General features: G+C 41.4%; 1 protein-coding gene across 1 annotated transcript in view; it reads left to right on the forward strand.

The window, feature by feature from the left end:
* The window catches only part of IGDCC3 (immunoglobulin superfamily DCC subclass member 3), a 68,246-nt gene that overhangs the window by 23,007 nt on the left and 27,620 nt on the right, over window positions 1-17,619 (forward strand). Inside the window, exons 3-6 of the mRNA XM_032970158.2 lie at window positions 8,783-8,927; window positions 9,349-9,479; window positions 12,114-12,254; window positions 15,647-15,805. Of these exons, the coding sequence (XP_032826049.1) occupies window positions 8,783-8,927; window positions 9,349-9,479; window positions 12,114-12,254; window positions 15,647-15,805 (576 nt within the window). The remainder of the gene's footprint in view (window positions 1-8,782; window positions 8,928-9,348; window positions 9,480-12,113; window positions 12,255-15,646; window positions 15,806-17,619) is intronic.

Here is a 17,619-nt window from a genome sequence, read left to right on the forward strand (position 1 = left end):
TAGCGGTTTCGTGTTTGTTTAGAAGAAAAAAAACCTCATTTTCCCAGTGACTGCTGCCAAGTTAAAATAATCATGCAATTTCATCATCACCATAATTTAACGGCCATAGTCTATCGACTGCTCACTGAAGGCTTCCCCATTTCATCACCATCCCTCTGCATTTGGCCAGGGATTTGACCTTGCGGAAGCACATTCGCCGCATATTCCAGAGGTTCGAATCCAGTGGCCGCCTTAATTATTACTGCGGGTGTAATAACCACAATGATGCTAAACGGTGTCTGCTTCACAATGGACGTTAAATATCCCTTGACGTTGTTTTCAAGAACGGGCCATTGTGTATACAAGCGTTAGGCTCCAAATTGGCCAAATTTTAAAATTACTTAATTTGGATTATACATACCACTCATTGCCCCCCACACTGGCAGACTAATGCCCCAAGTCACTCTTGCAAATGAAACTCTCCTGGTCTTTTGAGCGCTCTCATCTGGTGAAACAATATACTTTTGAAATTCTTGACGCCACAATGCTGTAAATCCTCTCACACTTCCACTTTAAAAAGAGGCAATAAACATAGGCAATCAACAAAAATGCAGCTTACATTTCCACAACTTGTTGGGAACAAAACCCCACAGTGCATTATCTTGAGAAGGTATCGGGGTGTACAGCACATAACGATTCGTCAAACTCCATGAATTGTTGTCAATGATGTTTTGGCAATTGTTGTGAATGGCAGTGCCTCTAGTTGCTGCAGGGGTCACATGAACCCATTGCACACAACATTATATATACCGTGTATGAACCCAAAAACATCAAAGCTCACATGCCCAATTTGATGCATGCATTCTGAGCATACAAATTGTATTTAACCAATGAATTGTTACATTCCTCGGAAATAAAACATTGAAATAAATGTAAAATCATGCATATTGTCAAAGTGGCAAAATGGGTTGCTTCAAATAATTATAGTAGCCACTTTAATGAAGCCTTGAATATAGGCCTCTTTATTGAAGTGCAAGTCATGTAATAGAATACTATTAATGCTAGGCTTCCTCTGAAATATTAAAAAAGTGTCTTTTAATATCCTGTTCACAAAACATTTGACTTTTGTTTACACAAAGTAATGAGGCTGTTATTTAAGCTGCAAATGACTGATTTCCGTTTGCTATAACCAGTAAAAGGGAGAAATCCACCGCATTGACATACCGAGGAATTTTCACTCAGCCATTTAAGCATGCACACAGATCTTTATAGATTACAGCATTTCTGTTCGCTTAATTACGTCCGCATTTCCAATACAGTGACGTGTTTTTTAACATATACATCGACATGGGGCTGTCAACGGGAGATGTGAATATTCGCAGTATATGCTTTGTTGTAGGTTAGGTAAAGTGCGAATGGCCATATCTCCTGCAGTGCTGTATAAATAGCATACCGTTCTTCGGTATAAATCACAGCCTTAAGATAATATTTATAAATAGCACAAGCCTTATTAGGATGGAAATTATGCTGAAAGCTCTTAACCACTAATGTGCAGTACAGCTAGCATAGGAGAAGGTTACACATGCAAGCGTGTCTGTTTATGGGGAAGGTCACAACCGGATATGCAAATTGGTATTATCCCGCAACATCCCAGTGCAGAGTTCATATGGGAAAGGTCACTGATGCTGACCCATGCCCTTGTGGAATGGCAGCTATGCAGGAACTGTGAATAGTCAATGAGGTTGCGTGTAGGAATGCTCACCAAGATACACCATGTACCGACGGGTCTTACAGCTCTAAAATGTTGCTTGATTTCAAATCAAACGATAATTATAAGGAAAAGGCATTTTACAAATTAATAGAGCGGTGAAGCTAATCGCTTTGCAGTGATGACTCTCTTGATGGTAACGGGAAATGGTGTTGCATCTTGCCCCAGGTCACAAACCTTCTGTATCGTGAAATGCGCCGTGCAGTGTGTTAATGCAGATATAGTAATCAGATTGCTTTTACGGATCACAGGTTGCCAAAATGAATTCCATTAGAATACAAATGTTCATAAATGTATAGAAAAAGCTAACAATTTATACTGACTAAATATAGTGAACCCCTTTTTAAAATATGATTTAATTTGAATAACTCTGAAGGTATATGCTTTTTCCCACAACATTACACATTTCACATCAGTTTTATATTTGTATTCAAGCTTGTATATGCCATGAAATGACAGTGCTTGGTATATCATTGTCTTTTTCTGTGGTTCCATGTTTACAATAGTTTTTTGTGTAATTGACTTACAAACATTTATAGCATATAACTGAAGGTACACAACAGGGTTACACTATAAATATGTTGACTTTAAGCTGTGCTTCAGTGGGCAGACGAATAATAAATCCGGTCCAAGGTAAGGGTGCAGCCCTGTCACTTTTCTCGCACCACTGCTGGCATAAGGGGCTCCAGTCGATGGGGCCCCTCTAGAAGGTATTTGGCCTACTCTTCCACTCTGGCCAGACGTCTTGGAAAAGGTGGGAGTACCCACACTTTATGTCACCACATGTGATCTGCCGATGTAATGCGGAAAAACAATTAATGTTGATTTGAAGCTTTCGTGACTGCAGGAATCCATACTCTTTGGTTCTTTTGGTATGGACTGAGATGGGGGAGATTTTACAGTAAGAAACTTGGCCGTTGTTTCAACTGCTCCACTAGGAGATCGAACTGGGGACAACTACATTGCTATACTAACCGTTACACCACGGCAGAATTCATGAATCCAGGACAGTGTGGTAAAATCGGTTACAGTGATTTCAACTGCTATATGAAATCCACGTCATACTGGTGCCAGTTTCTCGTCCTGTTCAATTGCAATCCTTCTCGTTCTCACATTTTTACCCCGAAAATTCCCTCTCATTTGCTTTTATGTTTCTCGTTTTGTAAAAAAAAAATTGTCATGACTTATTCTAACATATTTTTGTCAAGTTTATTCTTTCATATGAATAATTATGTTGGATGCAAAACAGAGCTGGGAAGACTTGGAGGATTATTAATTTATTATCAGGACTTTAAGCACGCATTTTACAGTTGCTTTTCAAATTTGCCAAACGTCTAATACAGTTACATGCATAGAAGTAGGACACAGGCACCATGGAAGACCACTAAACACAGGATGATATACACTGAGTAAACTTAATTCTGTTTGGAGATAATGGCTATGAGAATATTTGGAACAGTGGTGTAGTGGTTAGTGCATTGTACTTGAACCCAGCGACCAGAGTTAAATTCCTGGCCACATCTAACATCAGTGGCAAGTTTTTTTTATTCATAGGCTGAGCCGGCACATTTTCAATGATGAGTGTTGGTGATCCCTTTGGGCTTGGGAGGGCAGGGGTCATTATGGAGGCCTTCACAGCCTCTAACGTATTACCGTGCTGTGTTGATGAGAGATATGGGATGTTATTGACTGTATGGTTTAGTGACTCGCAACGGTGTGTAAAAAAAAAACAGAAGCAACTCAGTTGCATTATTTAACGTGGGATGTTACTCAACATACAGAGTTCAATACAGTTGCCTTTAACTTCAGCCGGGTGTCTAAGGGTACCCAATGCATTATTGAAAAGTTGAAAATAAGTCCGTGTAGTTGTTTTCAAATGAATACAGAGATCGCTATAGATTATCATTATTACGTTCACAGGCAGGTCAACATTGTGTCAATGTTATTATGAATGTTGAAGTATTACAATGCCCAATAATTCATATTATTGGTTCTTTCGGTAAAGTAGAAGGGAAATAATGAAATAATGCTGTTTTATAATTTCCCTTCTACGTGACTTTACCGAAAGAACCAATAATATTAATCCCTGCAGTCACGAAAGCTTTAAATCGAAATTTAATGCTCAAGAAGTGTTTATCTTGCCCCCTGCTGGCACAAGTCCCTTGTCCAGTATTTTCTCACCATTATGTAGAATATGTTATTCGATTACATTTCAATTTTTTATACTATTATGAAGCTGAACATGCAGTTGTGAATGTTAATGTAGCTATAGAATTACAATTACACAACCCAGGCATTTTTCTTCAGATGTTGGTCACATGCCAATGAATTAGTTTATCTTTACTGCACACAGTTGACACAGACTGCTCATGTTTTATCTGGCTTCAGTCGCTATTACTTAGCACCGTTTAGAGAGATATTGCACAAAGGTGATTCCCACACTCTTCATGCATACAGTTTAATTTTTGTTGCGCCTAGGTTTATTTATTTGTTACACGGATGACCCCATTTAGCTAGTTGCCCGGCAATTCTATAAGGGACGACAAAAACAAATGCATAAACAGGAGTATTGCAGTGAACGAGTATACATTAAGGAATAATCCACATCAATGAGGTATTAGTAAACGAAACACAAGAATGTAACAAAAATAAGTGCGAATGTAACATGAGAGCGACATAAGAGCGAGAAGCGGCAGGAAATGTTCGGTACAGGTGAAGGTAAGCTCTAAGAGAGATCAAATCCACAGCGGGTATGGTTTGAGGAGGCAGGGAAAATCCATTCTGTTGTTTTGCACCTGTGAGATACTTAAATTCCAGGGAAGGTTTATATTTTTTTTCAGCAAGGCATTGTCGGCATTTCATGATTTAATTATCTCTAAGGATACATTGTTACCACCTCATGCTTCTGTTACGTACTCATTAATGTTTTGTTGCGGAAAAGTACTCGGCCACATTTATGCTGAGATTTAATTTGGGCCACCGTTGTACACATGTGCCCACCTAAAATTGCTACACATGCAACATTTAATTAGAATCATTAACTTTCAAAGGATATAAATGTCAAGGCCATTAATTGGTGTACAGTATATGTAAATGATATAACTTAATAAATCGCCCTTTGACTAATTGCACACTTGTCGGTCTACTCTGAAAATAGGCTCGTCATTGCATTTGCTGAGCATTGTGTATATGTGCGCTGGACGTGGAACCCTGGGGGAGCGGTGGAGCAGCGGTTAGCTCACTGCGCTACGAACTCGGCAACCTGAGTTCGATTTCCACTCACGATCAACCAACACCGGTGACGATTATCTCTAAACTGAGCCTAGGCCTCCCCTAGGTCGACTCAGCCTCGCATTAGTACCTGGTGCAGTGTGTAAAACATCGCCACTTAGTGGAGACAAAGCGTGACCGGGCGTGGCGCTGGCCACCCACCCCCTCGTGTGCCGTGTTGTATGTTGAACTTCTTTCACACCGTACGTTTGCCAACCGCACTAAGCGGAGGTGCGGGGAAGGACAACAAAGTAAACGCAAAAAAAGCAGTAAAAAATAAATGGGTTTTCAATCTGGAATAAAAAAAAGGGTTCATAGCTCCCGTGGCTTCCTCATATGGGAAAGAAGAAGCGCTCTCGATGGTCTCAGAAGCGCATCTGAAAGCGCGCGATGCAGTGGACCCGCCTTTGTTCGATGGCAAGCCAAAAGCCGCCGCCGAGGATGACCGGAGTTCACGTGATTGATGGTTTATGCACTTTGACAAGATCGGCAAGGTATCGTGGTTCATCTGTGGCTCTCACCAACAGCACTTGCCCCAACAAGTATGTAATGGCTATACACGGGGGGGGGGGAGTGGGGGGTCGTCGTCTTTGTCACCGTGGCATCCTTTATTGGTATTGGGGGGGGGTGTGAATGTTACACTACTGTCACGTCTGGCCCAGCGCGTGTCAGTGCGCGTGGACGCATCCCTGTAGCGCGGCAGCAACCGCGGGGTTGGATGCGGTTTGGATGGCCGCCAAGGCGGGCGAGGGAATCCCCACGATTGCGTTTCGGCAGCGCGTGGCCGGCTGCGTGTAGGCGGGGTGGGGAGAGAGGGCAGGGGCAGATGGGCAGCCAGCCAGATCCACCCGTGGGGGTTTGCGACCGCACGCGGCTGATCACGTTAGAACACCACCTCTAAATCCTACTTAGCATAGGGGGGGGCATGGCGGCTGCATGTGAAGAAAAGCACACTTGCCCAGCGTAGTGTATTGAAATTTTCAGGTAATAATATTGCCGGTCTATAATCCCCACGTATAATATCGTTTTGTGCGTCTCTTATTGAGGCTCGGTCATTTCTCGAAATGGGTACGTGACTTTAAATGTGGTCATTTTCAAGCCACCCATTATCATTTGCAGTCTTTATGGCCAATGTTTCGTCTGTAATAAATTAAACAATATCTGGTTCGAAAAGTGATCTGGAATTCACTTAATTGAACTAGAGGCAACTCTGATTTACTGGATCATCCCTTTGACCTCACTTTGGCCAATATCAATGGCTTGCTGTGTGTGGATGAAATGTATACAGCCTAGAAATCGTCTATAGAAGATCTGTTCATTTTAATTCTGAATCCTGTGCCTCCATTGGGATTCCACTTAAGCTGTCAAATAATCCCATTCATTTGAGTGCAGATGCAGGAATCATTAATTTCAGTGGTGATTCCAATTAATGGAATTTTAGTGTAAATTTCAGTTGCACGTATGTTGAACTTCTTTCGCACCCTGCATAGCTAACCGTGCTAATCGAAGGTGTGGGGGAAGGACAACAAACTAAACACAAAAAGCAGTTCTCAAGACATGAGTTTTCAGTCTAGATTTAAAAGTGCAGACCACCAGTGGCCTCCTAATGTCGGATGAAACAACGTTCTAGACGGCCGCAAAAGCGCATCTGAAAGTGTGCGACGCGGTGACTGTCTTGTTCATTAGAAAGCACACTTTGGAGATCCCTTTCGGAAAATACTGGTAATATATAACAATGCTTTGATTCCTTAATGGGTTCATTCATCTGTCTCATAGCAGTGTACAGGGAAGTGCGATCTCTGCGGGGAAAAGTATAAAATGGTCACGAAGTGAAAATAAAATAACAAAAAATCACGACGTTTCGGCCACAACACAAGCGGCCTTCATCAGGTGAAAGGACGAGACAGTCTCATCACAACGTTTCGGCCACAACACAAGCGGCCTTCATCAGGTGAAAGGACGAGACAGTCTCATCCCTTCACCTGATGAAGGCGGCTTGTGTTGTGGCCGAAACGTCGTGATTTTTTGTTATTTTATTTTCACCTACGTGACTTTACCCAATAGAACCAAAGAGTATGGATCCTAGCAGTCACGAAAGCTTTAAATCTAGAATTGGTCACGAAGTCTTTACCAAAATTCCGGTGAAAAATGCCTTCCACGGTCATTTCCGTCTGCATGCCCATGCACTTCTCTGCAACATTTCTGAATATATTCTTGATCTGCGACATGATGGCTATAGCTCAAACTGGAAAAAAAAATGCCAAAAACCCATCAAATCACATTCCATTACAAGAGTTGAATTGCAGTTCCATCCTATGGATTGGGGAAATTGCCCAGTCCAATAACAATGGTGAATAGGTTTTAACGGTGCATTGAGTTATCGATTCTGAATTCTCACGATACCTGCTTCAAATTGTGCATGTAAAAATTTTAGGCAAAGCATAATTGGTGAATGTAACTCCAGCAGCAATTTAGAGGGGCTTCTTTCACCAAAACAACGATTGTTGAGTCGAATTGTAAAAATCTATTGAATCATGCGGGAGGAAATCTTCACCTGTCTAGTGATGAAGGTAGTAGCTGTGATGATAGTGGTGCTTATTATGGTGGTTGTCATGGTGATATTATTAACCATGATGGTGATATCATCATCAGACATCCCCTGTTGGATGATGGCATTCCAATGCCATTACCATCCCACGTCCCGCTCACTCCTGTAAATGAGTTAATCTCACTGCTTCATTTCTGTGGTAGTCATCCTCGTTGGCATGTTTTTATCTTTTGGCTGCCATCCTGTTACCAATAATTCGTTGGCCGTTATCTCATCTAGAAAGGTGTATCGGGCATCATCTCTGCCCATGCCCACGATTTGCAATTGTTATTCTATACATTTGTTCCACTTTCTGTCTCTCAGTGTAATTCTAGGCATGCACGGCTCCACGCTTCGCCATGCTTCTTTGCATGGCTGCTATTGATTGTAGTGATCATAATGGTGATGATAATAATAGTGGCGGTGATTATGGAATAATAATGATTACGATCATCATTTTGATGTGGTTATAGAAGTAAACGCATGGATTTTGGTAGTGCATATTCAGTTGCTGGCAATGGTTATAATATGAGCAGTATTAAGGTGATACATGACTAAAACAAGCCATTCATCGGATGTTACATCCTCTATTATATGTAATGGTTTATAATGTTCATTATTTTACAATACTTTTAGATTAAATTATTCGTTTTGTAAAAAATAATTCAGCCAACAGAAAAAGACTGCAATTTATGTAATACTGCACTGCTATATTTAAAGTAATAACTACAAATGTAATACTGGTAGTTTCTTACACAGCACACATACAAATGGCTTACAAGATGTATGGTTCTTATTATGTTTTTTTCAATTCCAATCCAAAATCACTGTAGTGTGTAATTAAAGTCTATTGTACCCAGCAAATACAGGTTTGTTCACGACACTGTCAACCCCATTGGAAGATAGGATACATTTGAAAATGGCTTAACAAAAATTACGGCGCATGCTCAATTGAAATCTTAATTCCATTTTTTTACATGTCTCAAATCTATTACATTTGGAATATTTGACCTATTGCAAAGTGAGATTATAGGAACAGAGGGATTTGTCTCTATAGACTGTCTGTCAGCAAACCATTAACGGCTGATTGCTCTGGTGTTCCACGTAAGAAGGCATTTTCTGGATACGTTGCTGACAGAGGTCTCTGATTTCCTTTCATTTTTTTTCTATCGTTTCAGCACTGCCGCGGTTCAGCCAGCACCCACAGCCGGTTGTAGTGGAGGAAGGTGGCGTGGCCCGCTTCCAATGCCTCATCAACGCCCGGCCGGACCCGCTCGTCACCTGGGAGAAAAACCGTACAGCTCTGACAGAAGATGACGACAGGTGATCAATCTGCTCTCAACGCATAGCGGAGCCAATAGGGAGAATTTCTGCTGAAAAGTGTTCTTTTCACGTCATTTTGCACCAACGTGTGTGAACTATGAAGCCCACATTCCTCGTTTCATGTCATTTGATAACTTGCTCTTAAATGGCTGGCCTGATTTCAGAAGGGCTCCCCTAATTCAACATAAAACAGTGCTATAGATTACCGCTGAACATTGAGATTGTTAGCCGAGTGATGTGCCTGGTTTAAAGCTGAAATCCATTTCCTAAGGTGTTATTTCAGCTAAAATCCTTCAGATGTGTGCAAGTAGGTATTGCAGACATGTGTTCTCATCGACAGTGATTCACGATGGTGAAATGTGTAAACGTTGTTGCTGAAAGTAAAGCTGTGTGTGGCCTGGCTGCTCTTTGTTGTGGACAGGTACACATTTTTACCTTCTGGAGTCCTGCAGATCACAGGTGTTCGGCCAGAGGACTCTGGTTACTTCCGTTGCATAGCCAGCAATGTGGCAGGACGGAGACGAAGCATGGATGCCCTTCTCACGGTCACACGTAAGCGTTGGATGCAATGTTATATGCCGAGTGGAATTACTACAAAAAATACCCTTTTAGTTTTTTTACTTATTCATTCCGGTTTTTTTTTTCTCAATCCCATGCATCTACAATGTATGCAGTAGATGTATTATTCTTAATAACTCTCACATATGCAAATGTTTTAATCCACACTGGCCTGCAGATCCACGGTTAAAGCTGTTATCTTCAGACCCCTGAGGATTTTTAGATAAATTGGGTGATGGATAAAAACGAAACAACAAAAAACCCATTTGTGACCTTGATATCAAAACCGCAAAACAGTTACCTTCTCGATCGCCACCGATCTTCAGAGTAGAATGTTTTGTCTGCAAAGCACCTTACACGCAGAAGGCACAGAGGACATTTTTTAAATGTAATTATAACAGACTTGATATGTGGCTATTATGTGAGTGAAATGGATATCCTCCATCTTGCTATGTGGCTGTGAATACATTCTTGTGAGTGTATGTCCACTTTTGGAATATGAGATGCTACAAGCCTAGTTGTCAAAGTCACGTGACAGACACACAGTCTCAGTTTCTTGTGTAATCTCAGTGCAACTAGTCAGACTTTACATTCCAGCTCCTTTGCACACTGTAACAAAATACATTTGTAAGAAAATTGCCCATCTGTCCTGAATTTCGTTGCATCCAGAGGATGAGCTATTAATGAGGTTGTTTTAGACACTGAGGCACTTACCAATAGTCAACTTAAACATGTCACCGAGCCCTCAGGAAAAGAAAGCCAACTGACTACGCCTGGAATCGGCCTCTCCTCAATCCATCTCAACATTCTTCTGGAAGGGATGCTAGCTAATTATCAGGAACATTGGGATGGATCAATCTGTGACCTGTAGGTCCTGGGAATTATACAACAGGGCCAACAATGTCATTCCCAGAGTGACCACCTCAGGCAGGCAAGATTACATCCTATATACCAAAAAAACTAATTATTGTGAAAGAAATGTCATGGCTGCTGGAGCTTAGGGGCCATATAAGAATACTCTGAGGGTACCAATAAAGGTTGTATGCCCGATACTTCATCGTTCCACAGGGTAATCTGATGCTAAACAGTAATTTTACCCAGATTATTGACACATCTCGTCCGCATGTGTTGTTTTTAAAACATTTATCTGCACAATCTGGCTGTAAGTCCATGCTAGATGCAATGGATACGGATAAATCAACGTCCCGTGGCTGAAACATAACCGTTGCACCATGTGCTGCCTCTCTGTTTTGCGCGCGGTGAAGCACCCATCACTATTAAACCCGACGTAATCTCCGCGTTGAAAAACTATTAGAATAAAAGTGGGTGACATTGGCCAATTTCATTTTATTCCTTTAAGGGCAAGGCATGCTCTTTCTTTATCTGACTAGCAAGACAGACAGGTTGGAGCAATAATTGCTCCACTCTGTGCCACTGTGGGCCAAGCGGGACAAGAGTATTTCCCGCTGTAACCATGAGTAATAACCACGAGCAGGTTCATCTCGTGATATCCCAGGTCTCTTAGGGCCGGTGGGTCTCACGAGATTTGACCGCGGCAGTGCTCATTTCGTCACGATCAGTGGATATGAACTAAATATGTATTAATTATTCATACTCATTATTTGCAACAATTTGTATGAATTTAAAATAAAACTAAAGGACAGAATATTCTCGGATTTTCCTGCATAATGTGCCATATATGACCAATTTGCTTGCCATGTGCTACAGAGTAAACCAGTGACATAAACAAGGATTTGATATTATCCAAGAACAATTTCTCTTATCTGAGAATTCCCTCAAACATGAGCTAATTTTGATTTAAAGCTTTCGTGACTGCAGTAATTCATATTCTTAGCTCTTTCGGTAAAGTCACGTTGAAGGGAAACAATAAAATAATAAAATATATATTTTATTGTTTCCCTTCAACGTGACTTTACCGAAAGAGCTAAGAATATGAGCTAATTTCATTACTGTGTCATGGACAGTAGGCTGTGTATGTAGCCCACACAGACAGCGCAGTTCACATGCTGTAAATTTGTGTGTTACAGTCCAGGGTAAGACATTTTCCTGCAGGCTTGAAATGTAGGTCGTTCCCATGTAAAATCGTGCACAATTAAAATAAAAGGGGTGACTTCACCCTCTTTTATGTGAACTGTCACTGCAAGAATGATGAGGCAACAATAAAATAATCCCAACCAAACCACTTCTTCGCACAGCCGGAGCAAGAGTCCACCCTCCTAATGCGGCATCACTCCAATATTGTGAGACTGGGTTTCACAAAGACCACAGGCCCTAAGGGACCTCGGCACTCACATTCACAGTCCCTACAGGATCACAAGGTCATTCACCTTAGCGCTGGAAAAGGAGATAACATAAGCGAGGCCTGTTTTTTTTACTTTCACTTATTTATACATTTAATGAAGTAACAACGCTTGTTATCATTTCGTGCAAAAACTTTTGAGCTTGCAGAGAACACAGAGCTTATGTTCCATATAAAATGATTTATATCCCCAGGCAGTTACTTGAATATTGGATTTTGCAACATGCTACTCTGTGTGGCATCCAGCAGGTTCTTGCATTCCTTTGCGACGAGACTAAATGTCAGTGATGTTTTTGTTTCTTTTTCAGCGGCAGTTCCAGCGAAGTCGTCCAAGGACCCCGTGATCCTGTCAGGCCCTCAGAACCTCACGCTGACGGTGCACCAGACTGCCATCCTGGAGTGTATCGCCACAGGGAACCCCCGGCCCATTGTGTCCTGGAGCCGGCTGGGTGAGCAGCGGCAACATCTATCGAAACAAAACAAAAATGCTAAACTATTTTTTATTTTGCCTGGTAAGGCATACTGAGTAATTGAGTTTTTTTTCAGAAGTGACCTGGCCACGAGGTAGCTTATCATCACGTGACATTTACAGCAGCCAAATACTCATGTTAATTATAAATGTGGAGGGAAAAATCCACGCAGCCACGAAAAGAACATGCAAACTCCAAATATACAGGCAACCACAAAGGGTTAACATAAAGTGAGACCGCTACTTAAAAACTAAATCTTGGTGAAAATAAATAATGGACATTTTCACAACCAATTATACATGCAAAAACTGAACAAATCATACTTTACATTTGAGTAAATATTAAATGCAAAGCCTCTGCCCAAAGAACGTGCGCCTCACAGCAGGGTCAACAATTGTCACGGTAGTTTTGTCCTGAAGTGCAGTCAGGTTATACACGCCTCATGCTGCCATTTTCACATCCCATCTACAAAGAGGGCAGAAAGCAGATTGTTCTCTTGGTTCTGATGCCACAATGTTGTCCATTATGGTAAAACTAAATAGGAAAAATACATCAATAATAAAAAAAAATATATAACGAATATTATAACTGTGTTAGTCATTGACTGACACCTCCAGTTTTTCAAAATACAGTGTAAAATACAGCTATATAGAGTGTAAGGACATCACTTATAAACATTCTTTACCTGAATGTTTCGTCCAATATATCAAAGGTTGCTTCTTTGGTTCCAATGTTGCAAATGGGCGTGTCACAGAAGCAAAGGCGAGGAGGACCAGTGAGTTTGCGTAGCAGCGGTGGGCTAATTTTCCGCCACTTAGTGAACAACCCCCCTTTAGCAAATGAACAATTATATACTTGGATAGTTGGCATTTGTTTCCCACTTGTTTGTCATAGAAAGGCTGTAAGTGAAGAAGGCAACAGCTTTTAGAGCTGACCCTTACGCAAGGCTGCAACCTTCGGGAGCAGATGCGGTGAGACACTGCGAAAAATAGCGCTGAGTGCATTCGTTTTAAGGTGAACAACAAACAATGTGAGAATCCGTATATATATATAAAAAAAAAATGCGTGTCTCATGCGTAATTCACGAGACTTGACGCGTATGGTCTTTCCTCTTCCCTCCTTTCGGCATTGTGTTACATTAGCTAGATTTCGTGTATAAATATATTCGTTTAGTGTGTGTTTTCAATACGTTTATACTGAGGGAGTGGTCATACTCTGTTCGCTCATATATATATAATGGCAACATTGAGTCATTCTTTTCAGCATTGTGTCAATTCACCGCTGGATAAAGCCTCTCCACACCATGTTGGTCATGACTGTTCTTTATCATGCTTATCAGTGTAGGTTATTGAAGGGGGAGGGGGTGAAATGACACCCACCACTGATATTAGCCATGGATGGTAACTGAACTCAAGCTACAGTGAGCAAACTACTGTGCCACTGCTCCACCCCGAGGCCAACATATAAGGGCCTAATATTAACATAACCGCTGGTTTCTTAATGTGTGCAAGGTAGCAGATGGGGCATCACCAGAGGACAGGTTCTCAATTTGACAAATGATAATTGTCCCACAACGCATAATAATCAACACGGTCTGAATATATAAGTGTAGACATTAAGACAATTGCTTTAAAGGACCAGCATAACAAACTACCACATAGTTTAAATTATTTAAAAGTTCACCATCTACATCATTAATGTTGCCGTGTAAGAAGAAAACCACGTCTATGGACGTTGACAAAGAATATGAAACAAAATCTGAAAAGCACACAAAAAAGCATGAAGATGTGCATGCTTGGCATTTAATAGTCAGAAAGTGGAACGCATGGATCAGAGATTGAACGCAGAGATGTCATGTTGACTTAAGAGATGTACTTCGGGACTACCGACAGCGTGGCAACCAAAGTAGGGACACACACACCCGAGAGGGAAATCACCGTCGAGATAGAGCGATGAAATCGGCTTGTACAGTGAAGATGTGTGGATTTGTGCTTCGCCAAAACCGTTAGGGCTTGGGACTACTTGTGGATGCCATCGTCCAGCGGTAGCTAGACCAGGGCTGATGATGATGATGACGATGATGCATCTGTAAAAATAGGTTACATGGAGAGAAGCGTTATCCTTGACAAAGGTGACGAGATTAAAGGCAAGCACCCTCTTGTTTACCTTAAGAGCATTGAAAGCACTCAGAGCGTTGCTGTACGGGGGCGAGGATGCTCACTAAGTACCGTTGCCGGGAGCTCGGAGTGCTCTCATTGTTGCGCCGGAAACTGCCATAATTTAAATGGATGGCTGATTGATGCATACTGCAATTACTTGCTTTGATCATTAGTGGAGGCTTCCATAAACCCCTGCTGACACACTGTGGGAATAATATGACAGATCCCTGTTATTAATAGGCACCCTTCCCCCTTAATGTCTTTACCGCTTCTTTTTTGCGTAATCATTAAGAAGCCACAACTGCCCAGCACTGTTTAGGTAGCGCTAGGATTCGCCCACATTAATAGGCTTTCCAACCGCATGCTCACTCGCAGTCACCTCTTCACTCTCAAGACGTGAGTGTTCTGCCTTCATTTCTGGAGCCTGATTCTTGATTAACTGAAATACAGAGAAAAAACAATTGGACGTGAAAGGGTGTTGCAATTGGCATGCCTTCATTTTTATTTCACTTGATTGGTGCTGGCGCTCAGTGGTTACAATTAAAGGACATTGTATCCCGAAGATTTGTAAAATACTATAACTTTTTAAAAACAATTATTTACACGTTTTGTCATCACAGGGCTCGCATTTAACAATTAATCTGAAACAGTGAATTTCATTATTCTCTTGCTTTATTTACTCTCCTTTGACAATGATAAATATATATAGTTCAATTGCATTTTTTAATATAGAAAAAGATGTTTTACTTGGTTATGAGTTACCTTAATAGCACAGTTTTTTTTACTTACATATAGCATATGTGTGAAATGTACAATATATGCGTTGTTACTTAATTAGTTTTTTTTTCTCTGGGCATTATTTTGAGTTAAGCAAAATATATATTGAAACGTATCAATTTGATTTGCCCAAATACTGTCATGCACATTGCTTGTGGTACCTGCTGACACATGTTGTGAGGTGGGTAGCACTAGTTCAAAAATGACGGTATCGCAAAATGAATCATTTTTAATGCACACCTATTTTGAATGGAAAAAAAAAACAAATGAATGCACTTGCCAAATGAAAGACCGTTGTGGAATATTCCAAATTGGAATCTTTATCAGCTATTACATATAATCCGTTGTCAACGTATATATGTTTTTTTTTCTCTCGTGACGCCAATGCTGTTTTTTTTGCACCTCTGTCGCGGCCGTGTGCTTCTTCGCTGACAGACGGCCGCCCCATCGGTGTGGAGGGCATTCAGGTGGTGGGCACTGGCAATCTAATGATTTCCGACGTAGCCGTGCAGCACGCCGGTGTGTACGTGTGTGCCGCCAACCGGCCAGGCACACGCGTTCGTCGCACTGCTCAGGGTCGCCTCATCGTTCAGGGTGAGTGCACCAACTCGGTGTAGAAGGGGGACACAGCCTTTTTTGGATATCGTTGTGTAGATTTTTAAATGTTCAGTTTTTTTTTTTAAACACAATTTTTTTTTTGGGGGGGGGGGGGGGGGTTTTCTCCAGATATTTGCATGTTCTGATCTTTTACATTGTGTGCACATTTTACTGGCTCTTACCTGTGAACAAAAGATGCATCACCCAATGTCACGTCACAGATTTTACTGACCAAAGCTTGGGAATTATGTCATAGAAGTGACATCACGTCCGGTGACGTCATATTTTGAGGACAATCCGAAATAATATATTTTTTTCTATTATAAAAAATATTGTATCTAGGCCAAATTATCATATTTTTCAGATGAATCCAAACTTTGGGAGCACATCATTATAACCATACCATACAGGCGGAGCACATTTCACTCTTTATGTGCACTGCCAAAGAAAATAATGTTAGAAGCCTTTGTTATGAATCCACTTGTAGCATAATATTCAATGAGCAACACGATGTGGACTTATATATTGTCCATAAACAGGCACATCTCAAGACACCATGCAAGAACAGCGCAAAATGTGCCACCTGGGGAAAGAAAATGTACAGTATCAGGTCATTTCATTAGAGAAAGAGGCAGTCAGTACGAGGTAGAGGAAAATAAGGTCTTCAGCCAGGGAATGGACAGGAGAGATGGCTGTGGGAAGTGAGCTTCAGACTAAGGGGGGCAGCAGAGGAGACCAGACACCAGTATTCTCCAGGCTGGTAAGGCTTGTCAAGCATCACATTCCTAGTGTAGGAGAAGATGTTCCGTTTTTTTTTATTACTGAATGTGTTATGCAGACATGTAGACTGTAGACTTCACTTGGATCCTCAAGTTTACCGTCAAAGGTAGAAGTGTAATTGATTCATGCTCATCCAACAATGTTGATCAATTGTGATTCAGGGTCACAATTAACAGAATATACCATCTTGTAACATTGGTTTATCATGAATTTAGTGGTGGGAGGGGATATGTAAACCCATTACATACAATATACACTATATACATTCTTCGGCTTGCACATATCCTGAGTCTAATCATGGATATTCATCAATGAACTGAGGCATCGTTACACCTCTCTCGAAAAGTAATTAACCGTTAAACTGTACTGCAATAAAATAAAGTAATAAAGCATCAATTGAAGCAAGAATATTCGCCGTTTTTTTTTGCTTCATTTTCGCAAAACCCACGTAGACGAAAACAAGAGAGTGAAAGGCCCGTCAAACTCTTGACAGTAATCTACCCGTGAAAATTACCCACTTGGCTCTGCAGGGATCTGCATTGCATTTAGAGTGCCGACCGTGCTTGCACAGCAGAGGGGGGGGGGGGGGGGTGCATATCGCCAGTCATATCTCGGCCGTGGCAGTGTTGGATCACCTTTGCCAGTTTTTTGTGTGTTGTGGGCAAGAGGCACTGGTGGTTGACGTGCGGCAGTAATCCGCGATTGGGCGTGGCAGATTGTGGTCTCCACGTGCTTACGGGGAAAGCGGGAAGCCCTGCGCATGCGGGGGCGAGCTCGGCTGCTCTTACGGGATAAGAGCCACAGCAGCTGTTAATTACTCGCGGCTTGCTGGAAGCTTTGAGAGCATGGGGAGAGCATTGGATTACAGGCAAGCACAGATTATGGAATACATGTGTGACCTTTTGTCTTGTAGACAATCCATCATGTCAGAACAGGGAAGCTTAGGCAAGTTTTTTTTTCCATTGATGTCCACATTAGCAGTTTCTTATGGAGATTAAACAATCATCATGTTTTGAGATTAATAGCCTGTC

The sequence above is a fragment of the Petromyzon marinus genome, chromosome 1 (genome assembly GCF_048934315.1).
Source record: "Petromyzon marinus isolate PM22_M1 ecotype Great Lakes invasive population chromosome 1, UKy_Petmar_22M1.pri1.0, whole genome shotgun sequence".
NCBI lineage: Eukaryota > Metazoa > Chordata > Hyperoartia > Petromyzontiformes > Petromyzontidae > Petromyzon > Petromyzon marinus.